General features: G+C 37.3%; 1 protein-coding gene across 1 annotated transcript; it reads right to left on the bottom strand.

The window, feature by feature from the left end:
- Positions 1 to 22,636: 22,636 nt before the first annotated feature.
- On the bottom strand, positions 22,637 to 23,655 carry LOC145628085 (uncharacterized). Its single transcript, XM_081680411.1, has 2 exons — positions 23,286 to 23,655; positions 22,637 to 23,130 (listed from the first exon to the last, which is right to left on the bottom strand). The coding sequence occupies exons 1-2, from the start codon at positions 23,653 to 23,655 to the stop codon at positions 22,637 to 22,639; spliced, it is 864 nt and encodes a 287-aa protein (XP_081536537.1).
- Between the last annotated feature and the right edge of the window lie 303 nt (positions 23,656 to 23,958).

Here is a 23,958-nt window from a genome sequence, read left to right as displayed (position 1 = left end):
CAACACCGTTGAAGCTTCCCCGATCTCCACTCACCTTTCCCAACCATAAACGAAAACTATAGAAGAGAAAGATGTTTAGAGAGAGAGAGAGAGAGAGAATATGTCAGAGAATTAGAAATGAATTGTACAAAATACAATTATGACAGACTAGCCTATTTTATACAAAGGTTAGTTATAATTAACTAACTAACTTAATAATAATATATTCTTATACTCCCCCTTCAAGCTGGACTTGATCTGTAAGTCCAAGCTTGGAGCAAAGAAAATTATGTCTATTTACAGCAAGAGGCTTAGTCAATAAATCTGAAACATGTTCAGTCTTCAGAAAACCTGCTTCAACAAGATCCTTCACATAATGCATATCCCTTTTAAGATGTTTTTTCTTCTCATGAAACATGGGATTTTGAGCTAGTGTTCTGCTGAAGTGTTATTGTTGACTCGAATGAACAATACAAGAGGGGGGGGGGGAATTGTATTGTAGAGGAACTAGGGTAATTTTTGCGGAATTTATAAAGGAAATCGAATAAAAACTAAAAGTGCAAAGAGAGATTTTACGTGGAAAACTTCTTGGCCCTAATCAAGAAGAAAAACCACGACCACAAGGGATTTTAAACTCAATTCTTAATAATAATAGGGCAAACCACCTATTACAAATTAAGACTCTAAACTCAAGTTCCTCTATGAACTTAAGCTCCCTTCAACTGATCCCTCAATCAGTCGAACTCTCAACTCTCTCTTTTTCTCCTTGCTTCACTCAAAACAATAAAACACTCTTAGAGTTCCTCCAAACTCTAACCCAATACAACTCAAAGATTAAACTCTAAATTGCTAAGTACAAAGACACTCAAGGACTTAAGTGGATTATGACTCTTTTTCAAAAGCTAAAAGACTGTAATGCTGAAGTGTATTTTGTCAACAGAAAACTGATCCTATTTATAGGAAAGAAAGGGAAGTTAAAAACATTTCCGTTTGCCTCAACTTCCACTAAGCCACAACCTCCATGAAACTAGGAAGTGCAGTTCGTGGGAGCTTGGGCAGCAAGTCAAACGATTTATCAGGAAGTGTTTTACTGGCTTCCTAATTTTTCTCAACTTCCTTTGACAAAGTAAACCATACGTTTGAAAGATTATTCTCCAAGTCGAATTTTCCAAATAATGAGATAAAATTAAAACAGAAAATCTTTTTAACAAAAAAAGATAATTTAACTCAAAAAGATATTTTTCGAAAATAACTGAGTTAAAATATGGAAAATAAAATCTTTAATAAATAAAATCAAATCCACTTAATCCCTATCAACTAGACATGTACTTAACATATATACAAGAAGCCTAAAATAATCAGTAAAGATACATTAGACTCCTTGACACACTGTGAAGCTTCGACTCTGAAGCTTCAGTTCCTCACTCAAGGAACTTGGCTTCTGATTGTCTTCTATGCTCATCCATAGCTCATCCTTAGACCTTGTTCCATGCTCCATTCTGACTCTAGAACTTCGTTGCATATAAAACCTGTCAATACATCAAACCTAATAGACAAAAGTTAAAGCTCCTATGGGTTTGCTTAGGTTCCTTGAGTCATCATCAAAACTTAAGATTAACAATATTCCCCCTTTTTGATGAATGACAAACCTAAGAAAACTCACAAAATAAAATAAAAAGACAATCAGAAAAAGAAAAAGAAAAACTTAAAACGAAAATGAACTAGCTAAAGTTAAACAAGGAACTGAAGTGAAATTGTATACCTTATATACCTTAGGTACAGATGGATGGAGAAGCTTGTCAACAATTGAGTTTGCCATTCTTTTCCCCCTTTTGGCTTTCATCAAAATTAATGCACAGATATATCTAAACGCAACACCATTTTAACGGTTTGTGTCCAAAGCATATAACAAAGCACATATAGGCAGAAATAGTATGCAAATAGTCATAAAGCAAGCAAGCAACATCCATATAAACAAACTAATGTTCCTCCAGAACATCAAAAACAAAGGAAAATACCCTGTTTAATTGTTTACAGACCAAAAGAAGCAAAATAATCCAGACCAAGTTCAAGAAGATAAAGTTTTAGAGCTAAGACAGAAATAAAACATTAAGCTTTAGGGGCAGAGGACTGGGTCTCTTCTTCAGCATTATTTTCTGGCACTTCTTCAATGACCAAGTCCTCCAATTTCTTCAATAGATCAGCCTGCCCTTTGGAAAGAGTTGATGTGCTCTGGTGCATTACTGAGGTGGGCTATGTGGAAGCTTTCACCAAGTCTGATACTACCTTCTCAAGAGCTTCAATCCTTTCAACCAATCCTGGTTGAACATCAACTAGCTTTGCACTGTCTCCTTGAGAGCTTTAAGTTCCAAAGTGGAACTCACTATGCTGAGGGCAGCAAAACCTGAACCTGTAGGAAATGTTTTTTCAACAGAAGCTTGAAGTATGCCCTGTTCCCCCTGAGAACCAGTTTTCTCTCCAAGGATCCCTTGATCCCCTGGAGCACTGTTTCTCTCTTCACTCAGATCAACAACTGCAGCAGATTCAGCCTTGTCCTTCCCTCTTGGCCTTATTGCCAACCTAGTACTCTTTCTCTTCCCAGAACTTTGAGTACCCTTTTGGTTTGACATCACAATCACCTCCTTCTTTTTCTGTTCACCTTCTTTCTCACTGTCTTCTTCCTCCAACCATTTATCTAACTCTTCATCTTCCTTCTTCTTCAAACTACTCTCATCCTGTTTAGGCTTAGAAAGGGATTTTGAGAGAAATTGAGTAGTTCCCTCAACAACAGTTAGGTTTCGGGCTTCAAGTGTTTTGGGTTGGACATAATGGTTGGTTTTAAGCTTAAGAGATTCATAGTTTGTCATGGAAATTCCACAGCTTTCAAGAAGAGTAATTATCAAATTTGCATACCCAACCTTTAAATGATTGGCAAGACAATGAGTGAGGTGCTGGATCATCAAAGATGGAAAATTTATCTTTATTTTGTTTTCAAGGCAATACATAAGCACAACATCAAGGTGATTAGCCTCATGTTTATGCTGGGTTCTTGGAATGATAGCTAGGTGAACAAAAATAAACAGCAGCTTTTGAATAGGGGAGAACAAATTATGGTTGGTTCGAACTTTGGAAGCTTTACCCCCAATTGATTCAACAATTTTTTCAATAGGAACACCATCAACACTTAACTCAGTTTCTCCCTTAAAATACTCATCAAACCCCTCATTAGGAGTTCCAAACACAGCAGCTAAATCATCAGCATCAAAACTAATTATCTTGTTTTTAATTTTGCTAACACACACACCATTCACATTTCTAAAATTCGCACAAAATTCCTTTAAAGGTGCATGCGCAATCACATTGTCATAACATTCACTAAACAGCTTAATCCAATTTTGCGCTTCAAGAATGTCAAGAAGTTCAAAGTACTTACTCGATTCGCACCACTTTAGGTTTATACAAAACCCAGGAATGAATCGTTCAGAGCTGGCTTCAAGTCTTTTGACAGCAGCTGACTTCGACTTTTCCCCCTGAATTGGTTCACCCAGTTCCTCATAGTCCAATTCTTCTTCAACCTCGATCTTTCTCTTTTTCGAATCACTACGAGCCATGGGTTTGTTTTGGGGTTTTTCAACAACGGCTTTGACTGAAGTTTCAGTCTCTATTTCCATGGGTGATTCCTTTTGAGGAGAGTTTTGAATTTTGGGTGAGATTTCCATGGGAATTGGAGAGGTGTCACTAAATATGAGTGTGTATTTTACGGAGTGAGGTGGTGAGGAACAGTGGTTAGGGTTTGGTTTCATTATATAGTGGTGGAATTTAGAGGGGTGAGTTAGGTCGGTGGAATGGTGTAGATGGTTAATTGAATGGGATAGGTGTTGATTGATGAAGGATGACACAATACTTTTCACTTGGTTAGATTTTAATGTGATTTGACATGAAGGGTTTAGGTTTAATTGAAGATAATTTTTGATCAGAAACTTTGAATTGAATGCAAACAGTCACAGGTATTTAATCAACAATTTTGAGGATTGAATTTGAAATTTAAAAAATAAGCAATGAAGGATAATTCAAAATAAAAGATAAGATTTTAAGTAGATAAAATTAATCAACTGACTAGTTAATTAATTCACAAAAAGATAGAGCAAAATCTTATAGATTATTTCGGAGGAACTAGGAACAAATCAACATAGTTTGTTATAATACGGACATGCCTAATGCAATTTGATTTCTTCACATACAGCCACAATCCTATATGCAATGCCATACATTCTAATGCTTAGGACTATGTTTTCACATATTCATATTGTGTAAGACATACATTGCATACATAGTTGATTTATACCTTTGGGGTAACTTGATTGAGGTCTTCTTAACTCAATTGTATCATTCCAAGTTCCATGCGCATCTTTTCAAATTTATCCCTGCTCAAAGGCTTAGTAAGAATGTCAGCAATTTGATTTTCAGTATCACAAAAATCTAACTTAATTAAGCCTTTTTCCACATTATCCTTAAGAAAATGATGCCTTATGTGAATATGCTTCACACGAGAATGATGAACTGGATCTTTTGAAATACATATAGCACTCGTATTATCACAATAAATAGGAATGCAATCATACTTCATACCATAGTCTCTTAACTGTTGTTTAATCCAAAGAACTTGGGAACAACAAGCTGCGGCAGCCACATACTCAGCTTCAGCAGTTGATAGGGCCACTGTATTTTGTTTCTTGGAGCCCCAAGAAACTAGACATGGTCTGAGGAACTGAATCATTCCTGAAGTACTTTTCCTGTTCACCAAATCTCCTGCATAGTCATCATCTGCAAAACCTTTTAAATCAAAAGTATCACTTCTAGGATAGAAGAGACAGAGATTGTCAGTTCCTTTGAGGTATCTTAGAATCCTTTTAACTGCTGTAAGATGAGATTCTTTAGGATTCTATTGAAACCTAGCACATAGGCCAACACTAAATGCAATGTCAGGTCTACTAGCAGTTAAATAAAGAAGGGATCCGATCATACCTCTATATCTGGTTTGATCTACACTAGTTCCTTGTAGATCTTCATCTAACCTTGTGCCTATTCCCATTGGTGTATGGTTGGTCTTTGCTTGGTCAAGGTTATATTTCTTCAGTAGTTCCTTGACATACTTTTGTTGGTGAATTGCAATACCTCTTTCCGTTTGTTTGATTTGTAGTCCAAGAAAGAAGTTGAGTTCCCCCATCATGCTTATCTCAAATTCACTACTCATTAGCTCAGCAAAGTACTTGCACAAGTTTTCGTTAGTTGCTCCAAAAATAATATCATCAACATATATTTGAACAACTAGTAAGTCAGTTCCTTCAGATTTTAAAAACAAAGTTTTATCTACTTTACCTCTTTTAAAATCATTTTGAAGAAGGAACTTAGAGAGCCTTTCATACCAAGCTCTAGGTGCTTGTTTCAGCCCATAAAGAGATTTATCAAGCTTAAAGACATGATTAGGAAATTGGGGATTTTCAAAACCAGGAGGTTGTTCCACGAACACCTCTTCTTCAAGAAAACCATTTAGGAAAGCACACTTTACATCCATTTGATATAGTTTGAAACCCATAAACGAGGCAAAAGCAATTAAAATTCTAATAGCTTCTAATCTAGCAACAGGAGCAAAAGTTTCTTCAAAGTCAATACCTTCTTGTTGATTGTAGCCCTTCACAACAAGTCTTGCCTTGTTTCTTACAATTGTTTCATATTCATCCAGTTTGTTCCTTAATACCCACTTGAGACCTATAACCTTTTTGTGTTCAGGTTTCTCTTCAAGATGCCAGACCTTGTTCCTCTCGAACTCATTGAGTTCATCTTGCATGGCAATTATCCTCTCAGCATCCTTCAGTGCTTCATCATGATTTCTTGGCTCAATAATGGATAGGAAGGCTTTAAAGGCACAGAAGTTCCTCATCTGAGATCTGGTCTGAGTTCCTCTACCAATATCACTTATAATAAGGTCTGTTGGATGAGAGCCTTGATATTTGAATGGCTTTGGTTGAAACTCTCTGGCAGGAACTCCTATTTGAGGCACTTCGATCTTCTTCAGTTTCTTTTGCATTTTCCTCGTTGCCAGATTCTCCATGATCTTGTTCCTCCGGGGTTTCTTGATTAGGAACTTCAGCATTTTCTTGATGTTCTTGCTCTGGTTCCTCTCTTACTTCCTTGGTTTGCTTGGAGGTTTCCTCTTCTTCCCTGTCTATAATCATACCAATTTCATAATCATTATTGTCTTGTTCCTGCACATTCATAAACATATTAGATTCATCAAATATCACATGAATGCTTTCTTCTACACACAATGTATTTTTATTGTAAACTCTATAAGCTTTGCTATTTGATGCATAGCCAAGGAACACAACTTCATCACTTCTTTCATCAAATTTTCCTATGTTCCTTTTCCCATTATTATGAACAAAGCACCTGCATCCAAAAGCTCGAAAGTGAGAAATATTGGGTTTCCTGCCCTTAAACAGTTCATAAGGAGTCTTATTGATGATTGGTCTCATCATAACTCTATTAATAATATAACAAGCAGTATTAATAGCTTCAGCCCAGAAGTTCCTTGGAAGACCACTTGCTATGAGCATAGCTCTTGCCATGTCTTCTAGAGTCCTGTTCTTCCTTTCAACAACTCCGTTCTGTTGAGGAGTTCTTGGGGCTGAAAAGTTATGATCCATGCCATTCTCTTTGCAAAAGTCATCGAATCTTGAATTCTCAAACTCAGTTCCATGATCTGATCGAATGTGGATAATTTGATTTCCACTTGACTTTTGTACTCTTTTGGCAAAGGACACAAATTCATCAAAAGTTTCATCTTTGCTAGACAAAAAAATCACCCAAGTAAATCTAGAAAAATCATCAATAATAACTAAAACATATTTCTTTCCACTTCTACTTTGAACACGCATGGGACCACACAAATCCATATGAATTAGCTCCAATGGCTTTGTGGTGCTGACCATGTTTTTGCTTTTAAAAGAAGACCTGACTTGCTTGCCTCTCACACATGCATCAAAGATATGTTGTATGAGGAACTTGACTGGGAAGCCCTATAACCAAGTTCCTTGCTCTAAGTTTATCCATGAGTGAGAAGCTAGCATGTCCAAAACGTCTATGCCATAATAAAGGATCATCATTAATGGCACTCAGGTAGGTAAGGTTGTTCCTTGGAACAGAATTTAGATCCACAATGTATGTGTTCCCTTTTCTAGTTCCTTCAAGAACAACCCTTCCTGTTTTATCATTAATGATGTTGCATGAATCAGAGGTAAAACTTACAGAGTTTCCTTTATCACAAAATTGTGATATGCTCAGCAAATTGTGCATCAAACCCTCGACCAAAAGTACATTTTCTATTGAATGAGAACTGGACCTTCCTACTTTTCCTTTAGCAATTACTTCACCCTTTTTGTTGTCTCCAAAGGTCACAGTTCCTCCTGGATAGGCCTCTAGTGAGAGAAACTTTGATTTATCTCCTGTCATATTCTTTGAACAACCACTGTCGAGGTACCACGTGTTGTTCCCCCTCACTAGGACCTGCAAAAGAACTTATTGGTTAGATTCAGGAACCCAGGTTTCCTTGGGTTCCTTGGACGTTGAAGCAATATTAGATTTCTTTACCCAAACTTGCCTAACATTCTTGCTAACAAACTGTTCCTTCTTGTTACAAGTAGCAACAAGATGACCAGTTTTACCACAGAAAGTACATACTTTATAGCTAGGCAGGTCTACATATTTTTTCTTGCCCTTATGCTTAGAACGTGTGAATCCTAGACCTTCAATTCTTTTGGTTTGAGCATTCTCAATCCACTTAGGAATTCCAAACCGACTAATGCTTCTTTCTTTTCGAAGCTCAAGTTCCTTTTCCAATTTTGCCTTTTCAATTCTTAACTCGTCAAGATCATATTTTAATTTTTCAAAATCCTCATTAACTTTTGGCAAAGATTCAGAGGAGGAACTTGGAGACACTTCAGCATTAGCAAGTTTGTATTGAGTCAGTTCTACATTAACCATGATATTTTCAAACTTGAGTTTCTCATTCATTTCTTTTAAGAGAAGATTCTTGTCAAAAAGTTCAAAAAATCTACTTTGAACATCAGTTCGTTGATTCTCAATCCACGTACTGTGTTCCTTGCAGACTTTGAAAGCTCTTTGACATTCACCTAGACGAATACTAGTGTGAGTCCACTCATCTTCCATTTCAAATACTAAATCAATGAGAGCATCTTTAGTATAAGTCTTAAGCACATTAGGATCAAGGAATACCTCTTTAGCAAGCTCATCATTGTAAGCCTTTTCATCGCGTTTGGCCATCAAACACAGATGAGTTGTTTCTTCTTCAGGTTGTTCCTCTTCATCCTCACTTTCCGAATCTCCCCAGGCAGCAATCATAGCCTTCCTAATGTCTGTTTTGTTGAAAGGAGTTTTGTTGTAGTTGCTCTTAACTAGTTCCTTTGCCTTCCCTTTACCTTTCTCTGTATCCCAAAGTGGACACTCACAAATTAAGTGTTCTAGAGATCCACATTTGTGACAACCAGAGTCAGTCTTTGAAGTAGAGGGTTTCTTGGTGAAGTTCCTTGACCTGTTGTTTCGGTTGAACATTCTTTTGAACCTTCTCACCAGCATTGCAGCCTCTTCTTCATTGACTTCAGAGTCCTCTTGATCTCCAGCTTTGAGAGCCAAGCCTTTTCCTCGGTTTCCTTCACTGTTGCTTGTTCCTAGGTGCAACTCATGAATCATGAGGGAACCAGCAAGTTGCTCAATGTTGAACTTTGTGAAGTCCTTTGTTTCTTGTAAGGTTGTTACCTTGGCTCTCCATCTCTCATCTTGAGGGAGGCTTCTTAGAAACATGGGATTTTGAAACATGGGATTTTGAGCTAGGTGTTCTGCTGAAGTGTTATTGTTGACTCGAATGAACAATACAAGAGGGGGGGGATTGTATTGTAGAGGAACTAGGGTAATTTTTGCGGAATTTATAAAGGAACTCGAATAAAAACTAAAAGTGCAAAGAGAGATTTTATGTGGAAAACTTCTTGGCCCTAATCAAGAAGAAAAACCACGACTACAAGGGATTTTAAACTCAATTCTTAATAATAATAGGGAAAACCACCTATTACAAATTAAGACTCTAAACTCAAGTTCCTCTATGAACTTAAGCTCCCTTCAACTGATCCCTCCATCAGTCGAACTCTCAACTCTCTCTTTTTCTCCTTGCTTCACTCAAAGCAATAAAACACTCTTAGAGTTCCCCCAAACTCTAACCCAATACAACTCAAAGATTAAACTCTAAATTGCTAAGTACAAAGACACTCAAGGAATTAAGTGGATTATGACTCTTTTTCAAAAGCTAAAAGACTGTAATGCTCAAGTGTATTTTGTCAACAGAAAACTGATCCTATTTATAGGAAATAAAGGGAAGTTAAAAACATTTCCGTTTGCCTCAACTTCCACTAAGCCACAACCTCCATGAAACTAGGAAGTGCAGTTCGTGGGAGCTTGGGCAGCAAGTCAAATGATTTATCAGGAAGTGTTTTACTGGCTTCCTAATTTTTCTCAACTTCCTTTGACAAAGTAAACCATACGTTTGAAAGATTATTCTCCTAGTCAGATTTTCCAAATAATGAGATACAATTAAAACAGAAAATCTTTTTAACAAAAAAAGATAATTTAACTCAAAAAGATATTTTTCGAAAATAACTGAGTTAAAATATGGAAAATAAAATCTTTAATAAATAAAATCAAATCCACTTAAACCCTATCAACTAGCCATGTACTTAACATATATACAAGAAGCCTAAAATAATCAATAAAGATACATTAGACTCCTTGACACACTGTGAAGCTTCGACTCTGAAGCTTCAGTTCCTCACTCAAGGAACTTGGCTTCTGATTGTCTTCTATGCTTATCCATAGCTCATCCTTAGACCTTGTTCCATGCTCCATTCTGACTCTAGAACTTCGTTGCATATAAAACCTGTCAATACATCAAAGCTAATAGACAAAAGTTAAAGCTCCTTTGGGTTTGCTTAGGTTCCTTGAGTCATCATCAAAACTTAAGATCAACCGTTATCACAAAACAAAGTTACAGGGAAATTGATCTTCACCTGTAAGTCTTCTAATAAATCACGAAGCCACTCCATTTCACTACCAGTAACAGACATGCTTCCGTATTCTGATTTAGCAGAAGATTTACTGACACTCCTCTGCTTTTTGGTTTTCCAAGAAACCAAACATGATCCAAGAAACACAGTGTATGCACTTAAGGATCTGCTGCTAAACTGACATCCACCCCAATATGTATAACTGAAACCTTGCATATTCAAGCCTGAACTTGCAGAATACCAAAGTCCAGAGTCTATTGTACCCTTAAGATACCTTAAAACATGCAAAACAGCTCTAAGATGAGGAGCCCTTGAATTGTGCATAAATTGACTAAGGTGCTGAATAGAATAAGACAAATCAGGTCTAGTTATACCCAAGTATAACAATCTACCAACCAATCTTCTGTAGACTTCAGGATCTTGCAACACTTCTCCACTGTCAATAGACAGTTTTAGACCAGTAATCATAGGAACAACAGCAGGAACACAATCATCCATACTAGCATCAGTCAGAATATCTTTAATGTATTTTCTTTGGGAAAGAAAAGTACCTTCAGCATTCCTTGTGACTTCAATACCCAAAAAATACTTCAAACTTCCAAGATCCTTGATAGTAAAGGCTTTATCTAGAGCTTCTTTAACACCTTCAATCTGAATTCCAGAAGTACCAGTGACTAACATATCATCAACATACACTAGAATCACAAGAAATTCACCATCTAGTCTTCTTGTAAACAAGGAATAATCTTGTTTTGATTGCTGAAATCCCAGATTTTTCAAAAATTTACTCAATTCCTTGTTCCATTGTCTTGATGTTTGTTTAAGACCATAAATGGACTTCTTCAATCTACAAACTTGCCCTTCTTTTGTCTTTGTATAGCCAGCAGGAGGCAGCATATACACTTCTTCATCCAGATATCCATGAAGGAAAGCATTATTTACATCAAGCTGACAAAGAGGCCAACCCTTAGAAGTAGCTACAACAATTACTACTCTGACAGTAGCTAGTTTAGCAACAGGAGAAAAAGTCTGAGTGAAATCTTGTCCTTCAACCTGTTGATAACCAATAGCAACAACTCTTCCTTTGTATCTCTCAACAGTCCCATCTGGATTCAGCTTGGTCTTATACACCCATTTAGACCCTATAGCCTTTTTACCTTTAGGTAAAAAAGTCAAATCCCAAGTTTCATTATCTTCCAGTGCTTGTATCTCTTTATTCATAGCATTAATCCAGTTTGGATCATTCTTAGCCTGATTGTAATTCTTAGGCTCAACAATTTGATTAGAATTCACAGCAAAAGATAAAGATTGAGAGTGTTGATCATTATTCTTATGAGGAATATAGGTTGTAACAAAATTATTCAACTTTGAAGAAGGAATAACAGGTCTGGAAGAAGTTCTAGGAATAAACACACTAACAAAAGGAATATCAGTGTCAGGAGAAGAAGAAATAGATTGTTGTGGAACAGAATCAGCAGAACTAATAAGAGGTTCTATCACATTTTCTTCAAATACAGACACATGAGAATTTGAAGAAGAATCAGAAGTATTGAGATTTTGATTCTGAACAAAATTAGGAACTTCAGAATCAGAACTGAAGGAAACAATTTTGTATGTATAAGGAACTGGACACTTTGCTGAAACTGTATCTTCTTGAAAAGGAAAAACTGTTTCAAAGAAAGTCACATCTCTAGACACAAAAGTTGTGTGAGAGTCTAAATCATATAGCTTGACTGCCTTTTGTCCAAAAGGATATCCAATGAAAATACACCTTCTAGCTCTTGAATCAAATTTATCCTTGTTAATGCTCATGTAATAAGCATAACAAAGACAACCAACAATTCTCAACTCATTATAAGAAGGAACTTTATGAAATAAAATTTCATAAGGTGTCTTCTAATTCAGGATCTTCACAGGCATCTTATTTATCAGATAAGTAGCAGACAAAACACAATCTCCCCAAAACTTCTTAGGCAAATTTGCATGAAATCTTATGGCTCTAGCAACTTCAAGCAAATGCCTATGTTTTCTTTCAACTCTACCATTCTGTTGAGGCACCTTAGGCACACTTTTTTGATGTATGATACCCTTACTACCAAATAAATCCATACATTGCTCTTTTACCAATTCAGTACCATTGTCTGATCTAACCACCTTAACCTTCTTCTGAAACTGAGTTTCAACCATAGATAGAAAATCACTAACAGTTTTCACCACTTGCATTTTATTGTGTAACAAAGAAGTCCAAGTCACTCTACTATGATCATCTAAAATAGTGAGAAAATAGGAAGCACCACTCAATGCCTTAACCCTATAGGGACCCCATAAATCAATGTGAATGAGATCAAACACTTCAACTGCTCTACTGTTGCTAACATGAAAAGGAAATTTATGTTGCTTTGCATGTAAACAAACAACACAATTATATTCCTTTAAACCAGTACAATCACAAACATGTAATTGTTTCATCTTGGACAGAGAAACATGTCCTAGTCTAGCATGTAAAACATCCAAGCTCACCTTATTCTCCTTATCAACATTACTAGTAGCAGTCTTATATGGTAAAACAGACAATTGTTTATTATCAACATTATTGCAACTTACTACATTATTCATATTAATACTACTACCTACAGCTTCATTCTTCTCTGTCACCTCCTTAGTGAAATAATACAGACCATTATGTCTTCTACCATGTCTAACTATCTCTTCATTAGAAAGGCCCTGAAAATAACATCCATTTCTAATAAAGAAAACCTTTACTCCTGACTGATCAATGAGTCTACCTATAGACAGCAAATTATGCTTAAATCCTTCAACTAGCATAACATCATTCAATGTCAAGTTCTCATTCAAACATACATCACCCACCATTTTAACAAACTTATATGTACCATCTAGTAAAACAACTTTGATAGGTTTATCCAGAAATCTCTTATTCGCAAGCATACTTTCATCAAACACCATATGATCACAAGCACCAGAATCCACAATCCATAAGTAATTTTCACCAGTTTTACTAAAAACACAAGTAAGAGTATCATTACCTGCAAATTTAGCAAAAGTTGATCCAGTATCACCAGTAGGTTGCTTCCCTTTCATAGTCCTCATCACTTCTTGACAAATAGCACTCATCATCTCTAAACTTATCTCAGAATTATCAATGTTACCATCAGAATCAAGAGGAGAATCAGGATCTTGTCCAGCATGAAAATTTGTTGCCATTCTTTGCCCACTAGCTTGTTGTAGACACCTAAAAATGTCTCCCCAAAACCAAACCCGATGATAAATAACCTTTCACCGCATCTATTGGTCGGGTTTAGTATTTAATCCCGAGAGTGCTTAAAAAATCGTATTTTATTAAATTCATACCTTTGAAAGGCCCATGGATTAGTCTTGATGTTTGGTAAAAGCATAGTTTTAATTTTAGCCCAAGCTTATTAATTAATTTTAAGCCCAAACCTTTTTATTTTATTATTTTATTATTTTTGGCCCAAACATTTTATTTATTTTTATTTTATTATTTTCTTATTTTAGCCCGAATAATAAAAGTCAGAAAAAAGCCCGAAATTATCAATCGACACTTAAAAAGCCGAAAGAAATTAGGGTTAAAAATGAATTTAGACGAAAAAATGGACTGGAAGTGACCGTGTCACGGTACAGTCTGACCGTGTCACGGGAACCCTTCCCGTCTGACGGTGGGACTTCCCGTGACACGGGAGGTCTACCGTGACACGTGACGTTCCGTGTCCTTTCCGCGTAAACCCTCAACGCGTTTTTCATTCCGTTTTCTGAAAATTTCCCGCGTCACTCCAAAACTGTACCGTGTCACGGGAAAGTGTACCGTCTGACGGTACAGTCTGACCGTGTCACGGTACAATCTGACCGTGTCACGGGATACTTTTTTAGGGTTTTTATCATTTTAGGGTTCCGTGTGCTCTCTCAGCACATTTTCCCTATAAATACCCCCTCATTTCTGATGTACGGGGCAACCAGAATTTTATTATTTTTATTTTCTCTCTTCTATGCTATTAACCTAAACACTAGCCTACCCTTTTCACTTCAAAATTCCTTCTTCAAGCTCTCAAAGGAGTCCATATTTTACTCGAGGTTCTGTCCTTAAGCCAAGGCGTGAAAGGTAGAATCGTTTGAGGGTTTGGCCCCAAAATCAACTTTATTTAATTTAATTTAATTTAATTATTGTTTTATTATTTCCTTGAAGTTACTAACTCGTTTATTATTTTGTAGTTGCAAACAAACAGATTCAAAGTAAGGATCATGCTCTTTTATTATTATTATTATTATTATTATTTTTCTAACAATTTTGTGTTGTTAGAATTGTGATTAAATTGGTTTTAATATTAATGTTTATTCTGTTATATTTTTTTTATGATCACCATATTGCATGTTTAAAGGGAATATGTAATTGAAAATCACGCCTAATAAGATAATTTGGACAACCGGTTTAGGATCCTTTTTAATCTTGTTGTTTAATCAAGTGATCACCAATATTTTAGAATTATGTTGCATTAATATTAAACCAATTTAGCTTAATAATAGTTTGGAGCAAATTGAATATTTTGTTTGTATGCCTTTGAGATCACAGGAATGCTTTTCAATATAAGAATCGAGTAGAGGCCAATACGGGCGAATGTGACTCCATGACTCACTTCGTACCATCATCCCCGATCCTCCTTTCGTGGTTCTGAACCATATGGAGTTAGTAATCTCATGGATTATGAATGGGGTGTAACCTTCACGGGTCAATCGTTGTTGCCTATCGTTGTCCCTTATCGTGGTTGCCTTTTTATGATCCGTTAACGGTTTACAAGTTCCTTAAAAACTTGTTGGCGGCTCCCTACTTTCCTTGTCCCTAATCGTATTATGTCAATTCCTACTTCCTATGAGTGCCAAGCATATTCACACATGCTTTTTATGTAGGCGCACTTCAAACGACGCCTACAATTTGGCGACTCCGCTGGGGAGGATTCTTAATTATTTATCGATTTGAGTGATCGATATTTAATTAAGATGAGTGGATGAGACTTGAAAGATTCCTGAAAAAAATATTCCTGTGATTAATTTGGCATTTTTGCATCTGCATAGACGTTTTAACGTCGCATTCAGGTCTGTCCTGTAGGAAAAATTGGATAACTTGATTGCGCGCAAAAGCAAACAGGGCACCAGTCAGATTTTCTGACTGCCGTGTCACGGCAGAGTCTGCCGTGTCACGGTAGTCCTAAAATCAGTCCGGTGGCTTATTTTCTTTTCTCACAGTCGACTTCCTTCGATTTTTCTGAAAAAACGTATGTGTTCTACATGCGTCTTAGCTCCGGGGGATTTAAGCTCTATCGACCCAAAAACGCTCATGGCAATAAGGGTTCATCCGAGTCATTAAATCCACCCAAACCATGGAGTCGAGTTCGATTTCATCACGAACTCGCGGAGCCGCCCGTTGGCATACACCCTCAAGGGAGGCTGCCTTGCTAACGCGTCCAAACTCTTAACCATGGTACCCTTTTTGACACCCAAAGCTTGACCAATAGTTGAACATAGATCTTGACTTTAGGTTGCGAACTTTTTTTTTTTTACATCATCGTGCCTAAATGCTATGTGGTTGTTTGGTGCTAACCCTCACGCGTTTGCTCTTTTTGTTTAACCCATGACCGAGGGTTTTTATTCTCACATAGTAATTAGTACGGACTTAAAATCGATTAAAATCTGAAAATATCACAAAACTGACCTGGAACTGCGCACCGTGTCACGGCATGTTCTGTCGTGTCACGGTGAACAGTGCCGTGACACGGGAAAGTTTACCGTCTGACGGTAGACCGCACCGTGTCACGACAGTCTGCACCGTGACACGGTGCCAAGGAAAGTGTCCTGTCAGTCTTTTTCTCGATTTTTGTGCGAATGCTGTGTCCAGTTATGAGTCGTGTCTAGCTATACGGTCAAAACACGCGTCTATAACTTCACTTAATCACTCACATGTCGTGTTCACACACTTTTTGCTTTAAGTCGTGCACCACTTTTTTGACCGTATTTTAGGGAAGTCTTGTTTTTGTGTCGTTTTTTTTTTCGGAGTAAGTCGGATGGTATCCTCCCTTTAAAAATAAACAAGTAGAATTTCTAAATTATAGATTTTAAAAAAAAAAAAATATTCCCGTGACACGGAATTTTATCCCGTATGACGGGAGAAGTTCCCGTGTCACGGCAAAAAAAAAAAAAAAAAAAAAAAAATTCCCGTGACACGGGATTTTATCCCGTGTGACGGCAAAAAAAAAAAAAATTCCCGTGACACGGGATTTTATCCCGTCTGACGGGAGAAGTTCCCGTGTCACGGCAAAAAAAAAAAAAAAAAAAAAAAAAAACCCGTGCCACGTCAGCATCTACTGTGGCACGGGAATGACTGCCGCGCCACGGGAAACCCTACCGTGTCACGGCAAATTTCCACCGTGTCACGGCAAATTTCCACCGTGACACGGTGGAATTTAAAAAAAAAAAAAAAAAAGCGTCAGTCAAGTCTTCCGTGTTAATTTTGTCCTCGCGTCAGTCATTTTGGTTATTGTTCACATGTCTAGCCATACGATCATACCACGAGTCTTATAACATCACTTAGTCACTCACGAGTCAAGTATAGTCCACACACTTTCTTTATGTTCCGACTCGAGTCGTGCACCAGGTCGTTTATGATCGTATATTAGGTTCATGCACCCTTTTTTCGTCATAATAAAAAATGAGTGGAGTTTTCTCACCTGTTTTCAAATGTCTATTTTTTTCCTTCCTTTCCTATCTTGAGCAATGAGTCAAACAATTAAGTGAATTATTTTATTTCACAGTACTTGTTCAAGGAACAGAGATAGATCAATACGGTTCGAGCCATTACCGCAACAATCTCTCAGATCTAATAGGCGTTCAAAAAGAACTTTGTCATCTCCGTTACTCATCACCTTTCAATGGCCACTAAAGAAGACATTGAGAACATCAACAAATCCATTGAGGCACTGTCTTCCATGATGCAAACCCTTACCACTAGGGTCACTACCATGGAACAAAACAAGGTCACTGTTTCCACCCTTGACAAACTGAAGGAACAAATGAGTAAGATTTCTGAGGATTTCACTTATGTGGAACGGCCTCCCACTCCTTTGAATGTGAAGGACAGACTCCCTGAAAAGTTCTCCACTGCTGATATTCCAAAGTTCAAGCCTACTAACAATCCAATATTCCATTTGAAGGCGTTCTCTGCAACCATGGATCTTAAGGGATTGGACGTAACACTCTTCCCTACGGTGTTCCCTCTCTCCTTAGAACATGCTTGCCAACAATGGTTCTATTCCCTAGATGCCAAGCGTACTGCGACTTGGCAAGATGTCACCGAAAGTTTCATGAATCGTTACAAGTGTAACATTCAAACTAAAACTTCTAAACGTGAACTCTCCATTCTCAAACAAAAAGAGAATGAAGGCTTCACCGCTTACCTGAACAGGTGGAGGGAAACAGCTTCACTCTTGGTAGATCCCCCCAAAGAAAGAGAGATGGTTCGCCTCTTTATTCAAAATCTGACTCATAAATATAGGGAACATCTCAAATTTCTTCCACTGAACACTTTCGAAGCTGTATACGACATCGGCATTAATATCGAGGATGAGCTAATAAAGACTGCTGGTAGTAACAATAATAACACTTGGAAAAACAAGAAGAACGACCATCCTTCTTCTTCGTCTTCTAAGCACGAAAATACTACCAACAATATAAGCCAAGTTGATCTCAATGAAGTGTTAGCTCTTGATACTCCATTGCCCAAGAAGAAAAGAAATTACACTCCTTTAGGAATGACTTATGATGCGGCCTTTGATCGCCTTTACAGTTAAGGCTTGATCACACCTATTAGGCCATTTCCAGAGCCAAAACCTGAAGAAAGGAGCGCCAAATGCAATCCCAATGCCCATTGCAAGTGCCATCAAGGAAGGGGCCACACTACGGAGCAATGTTGGAATTTGAAGGACGTCATTCAAGACTTGATGGATGCAAATAAACTTCATGTCCCTCCAGGCGGCAAGAAGTAATGAATACAAGGCACACAGATCCTTTGTGCAAGATTTCATGCTTTTTTTTTTTATTCTTGTATCAACCCTCTCCCCCAATAAGTCTAGCATAGGTTCCCGTTATCCATGTGTATTGTCTATGTGTCATATTTCTTACCTTTTCCATCAATGAGCATTCCTTTCCTTTGCAATCGATCATCGAATTCATTTGCAAAAAAAAAAAAAAAAAAATAAAAAAAAAAAAATAAAAATCAATTACCGAACTAAACCCAAGGTACACCAATGACTTGAGGCACCTTTGCAACCATGTCATTCCCTGTTAACCGTTCAATCACATTCCATTTCTTCATCAACCATTTTGAGCCTCGTCTAACGTTTGGCCTTCATTTCTTCAACCCACATTCACTTAACCCTGGGATTGGAAGATGTGTAATTGTATAACATTCAAAAAGCAAGTAAAAAAAAAAAAAAAGAGAAAGCAGCAAAGTAACAATAAAACAATGTCTAAAGGCAAATGTTCCAATGTCTGTGATATGAACACATCTCAAATTGCGTCTCTCATCGAGTGCTTGGTACCGTGCCTGAGAAACATGAATGCTAAGTGAGTGATGGACCGCATGATCTGAGATTGTCTACATTGATTCAAAAGAAAAAAAAAAGAAGAAAAAGTTGAAAATAAACTTGCAAAATTCAAAATTTTCAAATACACAATTGCATATCTTGGGGATTCTCTCGGGTCTTAAGCCTTTTACCCCTTTCTTCCTTAAACCATCAACTTAACCACATTACAACCCTTAAAAGACCTCTTTGAGGTGTACATACACTTGTGCAGAGTTCGGTTAGAGCTACGTTCGGCCTGATTCCTAACGGATACGTAGGCAACCTCACACCGAGGTGCGGCCACATTCATATTCATATCTATGCATGATCGAGTAAAAGAATATCCAATGCTTATCTCTATATCCCTACCCATTTAGAGCTAGACGTGGGGGCTTGAACCCAAATCACTTTAGCTTACCCAGCCTAAAGAGTCATCATCTTTAACTCTTCTCACATCTCTTTCCATCGCCATAACCCTTGCAGCCAGCCTTAGTATCACATTCACACACTTCACTCACACATCCATATCCATATCAATCATCCTTCCCTTTAAGAGCCCTTTATCATGAAATCTTGTTTCAACACTGTGCATGTTTCATCATATTTAAAGACAACATTCAGTAAAAGAAACATTGTATACTTGCTTAGCTTCCTGACCTGAGCAATGTTCATTGTTTCGCATAATGTGCTAAGAAACATTTATATATCAATGATTTTTAATCATACAAAGCATATCGTGCTTAGCTCCTTGACCTAACCAACGCAATAATCACTATACGTGCTTAGCTTCCAGACCTAAGTGACGTTCAAAATCGCTTCTTTACACCATATATGATGCTTAGCTCCATGACATAAGTTCATTCATCTATCGTGTCACATGATGTAATTGTCCTTAGCCTCCTGGCCTAAGAACATGCATCATGCATACATTATTTTCAGGACAAGCAATTCAATCCATACGATTCATTTCGTTTTGCTCAAGGAGGAGGTTCAAAACTTCTTTCCTTATTTTGGGGAAGTTCAAAAACTTTTTCCAAGTTTTCATCGAAGGAAGTTCGAAAATAAAAGTTCAGTTTTCACATCTTTCTTTTTCGGGAGAAAGTCGGTACCCTCCACTCATGACAAAAAATGACGAAAATTTTTTACTTTGTTTGCTTGAGTCTGCACACACACATAGACACACACACACACACACTCACAAGTCATACACATGTCATGTCACATCAAGTCAAACTTGGTCAAGTTAGTGGTCAAGTCAATCACAGTACATACGAGTCCATTGGCAAATTTATTTTTGCAGGTCTTATCTACAGCCCACGTCCGGGGACAAGCGGACCATCTACAGCCCACGTCCGGGGACAAGCGGACCACCATCATTTCATGACGCAAGGTTCTCGATACACAGAGACTTGCAATCTCATCATCTTTCGACTTTCCTCAAGCATGGAAAGTATTATCCGGTGGATTTTTCTTCAAGTATAGAAAACCGCCAAATCGGCTTTCCTCAAGCATGGAAGGCATTATCGGTGGAATTCTCCAAGCATAGAATGACACCATATTCATCAGTCGGCTTTCCTCAGGCTTGGAAAGCGTTATCGGTGGATCTTTCTTTAAGTATAGAAAACCGCCAAGTCGGCTTTCCTCAGGCATGGAAAGCATCATCAGTGGATTTTTCTTCAAGTATAGAAAACCACCAAATTCCTTTGTCGGCTTTCCTCAAGCATGGAAGGCATTATCGGTGGATTTCTTCAAGCATAGAATGACACCAAATTCGTTCGTCGGCTTTCCTCAGGCATGGAAAGTATTATCCGGTAGCTTTCCTCAGGCATGGAAAGTATTATCCGGTAGCTTTCTTCAGGCTTAGAAAGCTACCAAACTCTTCAGTCGGCTTTCCTCAAGCATGGAAAGCACTTCAACAAACGTCATCCGGTGGATTCCTTCAAGCATAGGAAAATACCAAACTCATTTGTCACCGATACACTGGTGTCAGATACGTATTCTACCTCTTTACTCTTTTATCTGTGGAATTAACATTTTTCTACAGGTATCGGCGTACACAGAATGATTTAGGATCGCAGAACGTCTTAAATCATTCTCCGTCCCTATCGGCTACTTTGACTATCGTTTTCGAAACTGACGTTTCTACAAACTCAGTCAAAGTGGGGGCTTCTATAGACACCTAAAAATGTCTCCCCAAAACCAAACCCGATGATAAATAACCTTTCACCGCCTCTATTGGTCGGGTTTAGTATTTAATCCCGAGAGTGCTTAAAAAATCGTATTTTATTAAATTCATACCTTTGAAAGGCCCATGGATTAGTCTTGATGTTTGGTAAAAGCATAGTTTTAATTTTAGCCCAAGCTTATTAATTAATTTTAAGCCCAAACCTTTTTATTTTATTATTTTATTATTTTTGGCCCAAACATTTTATTTATTTTTATTTTATTATTTTCTTATTTTAGCCCGAATAATAAAAGTCAGAAAAAAGCTCGATATTATCAATCGGCACTTAAAAAGCCGAAAGAAATTAGGGTTAAAAATGAGTTTAGACGGAAAAATGGACTGGAAGTGACCGTGTCACGGTACAGTCTGACCGTGTCACGGGAACCCTTCCCGTCTGACGGTGGGACTTCCCGTGACACGGGAGGTCTTCCATGACACGGGACATTCCGTGTCCTTTCCGCGTAAACCCTCAACGCGTTTTTCATTCCGTTTTCTGAAAATTTCCCGCGTCACTCCAAAACTGTACCGTGTCACGGGAAAGTGTACCGTCTGACGGTACAGTCTGATCGTGTCACGGTACTGTCTGACCGTGTCACGGGATACTTTTTTAGGGTTTTTATCATTTTAGGGTTCCGTGTGCTCCCTCAGCACATTTTCCCTATAAATACCCCCTCATTTATGATGTACGGGGCAACCAGAATTTTATTATTTTTATTTTCTCTCTTCTATGCTATTAACCTAAACACTAGCAACCTACCCTTTTCACTTCAAAATTCCTTCTTCAAGCACTCAAAGGAGTACATATTTTACTCGAGGTTCTGTCCTTAAGCCAAGGCGTGAAAGGTAGAATCGTTTGAGGGTTTGGCCCCAAAATCAACTTAATTTAATTTAATTTAATTTAATTATTATTTTATTATTTCCTTGAAGTTACTAACTCGTTTATTATTTTGTAGTTGCAAACAAACAGATTCAAAGTAAGGATCATGCTCTTTAATTATTATTATTATTTTTCTAACAATTTTGTGTTGTTGGAATTGTGATTAAATTGGTTTTAATATTAATGTTTATTCTGTTATATTTTTTTTATGATCACCATATTGCATGTTTAAAGAGAATATGTAATTGAAAATCACGCCTAATAAGATAATTTGGACAACCGGTTTAGGATCCTTTTTAATCTTGTTGTTTAATCAAGTGATCACCAATATTTTAGAATTATGTTGCATTAATATTAAACCAATTTAGCTTAATAATAGTTTAGAGCAAATTGAATATTTTGTTTGTATGCCTTTGAGATCACAGGAATGCTTTTCAATATAAGAATCGAGTAGAGGCCAATACGGGCGAATGTGACTCCATGACTCACTTCGTACCATCATCCCCGATCCTCCTTTCGTGGTTCCGAACCATATGGAGTTAGTAATCTCATGGATTATGAATGGGGTGTAACCTTCACGGGTCAATCGTTGTTGCCTATCGTTGTCCCTTATCGTGGTTGCCTTTTTATGATCCGTGAACGGTTTACAAGTTCTTTAAAAACTTGTTGGCGGCTCTCTACTATCCTTGTCCCTAATCGTATTATGTCAATTCCTACTTCCTATGAGTGCCAAGCATATTCACACATGCTTTTTACGTAGGCGCACTTCAAACGACGCCTACACTTGCTGTCTACCAGCTCTTTCATTACTTTTGATAGCATTATACCAATCAGGATATCCATGAATTTTGAAACAAGAATCAATGGTATGCCCAGCCCCTTTACAGTGATCACACTTGTTAAACTTCTCCTTTTTCCAGTCTTTCTTCTGACCAAACATATTATGACCAGAATTGTTCTGACCAAACTTCTGCACTCCATTTCTCATCATTCTTTGTGCTGCCATTGCACTTGTCTCAGCAAGTTGTTCCACTGAACCACTCACTTCCTTCTGTTTCTCAATTTGTTGAGCAATTGAGAATAATGCACGATTAATCGTAGGTAAATAATCCATGGACAGAATTTTAGTGATTGTTGAATCAAAACTACTATTAAGTCCAAGCAAAAACTGCATCAAACGATCTTCTCCTTCAAGATCAGCCAATCTCTTAAGAAATTGACAAGTACAATTGTTTAGAGCTCCACAATTATAGGTAGGAAAAGCCTTAAACTCTGTAATTCATCCCACAGTTTCTTGATCTTGCCATAATAAGCAATAATACTCATATTTTCCTGTAAAAAAAAAAAAGCAATAATACTCAGATTTTCTTGTTTCAACGCATCAATTTCCTTCTTCAATTGATACACCAAAGGACCATTAGACTAACCAAATCTTTCATGCAATTCAGACCACAAATCAAATGCAAAATCAATATATGCAAAATCATCCGCTAACTCAGTACTCATAGAACTCAAAATCCAACTAACTACCATATAGTCAGCTCTCTTCCATCTCTGATGATCTCTATGACCAATATCAGGTTCCTTCAAACTTCCAGTAATGAATCCATCCTTATTCTTAGCAACTAAAGCACGTTTTACACTCCTACTCCATCTAATGAAATTTTGTCCAGAAAATTGAACCGCAACTAAAGATGAAGTTGGGTTATCAGAAGAAGCAATGAAAAGATGATCAAGATTACCTCCACCAGATTGATTTCCACCATTATCGTGAAACTGAGCATCTCCTGCCGCCATTGAAACAGTCGCACAAAACTTCAATTACACCAAAAACAACTTCAAGATAAAAAAATCGATTAATTAATCGATCGAAGATGAACCCTAACTTCAAGAAAATTTGACAACAAATCACCAAGAAATTCAAGATACCCAAAAAAATTTCAATCAATCCGAAGAAATTTCGCAATCGAATTTCAGAAACAATTCTAACAAAACAGAGGAAATGATCGACAAAAATCGCAAACCCTAATCTCAGCTGAGATTATGGCTCTGATACCATATAGAAGAGAAAGATGTTTAGAGAGAGAGAGAATATGTCAG

The sequence above is a fragment of the Chenopodium album genome, chromosome 4, assembly GCF_948465745.1.
Source record: "Chenopodium album chromosome 4, dcCheAlbu1.1, whole genome shotgun sequence".
Lineage (NCBI taxonomy): Eukaryota > Viridiplantae > Streptophyta > Magnoliopsida > Caryophyllales > Amaranthaceae > Chenopodium > Chenopodium album.
Note: the sequence above shows the minus strand (reverse complement) of the source record. Positions and strands in the feature narration are given on the sequence as shown.

Excerpts from the sequence above, each read along its gene's own strand:
- LOC145628085 (XM_081680411.1), bottom strand. The coding sequence starts at position 23,655 with ATGGCGGCAGGAGATGCTCAGTTTCACGATAATGGTGGAAATCAATCT. Across the intron at positions 23,131-23,285 it reads TGAATTGCATGAAAGATTTG|AGTTTAAGGCTTTTCCTACC; the intron begins GTTAGTCTAATG and ends GATGAATTACAG.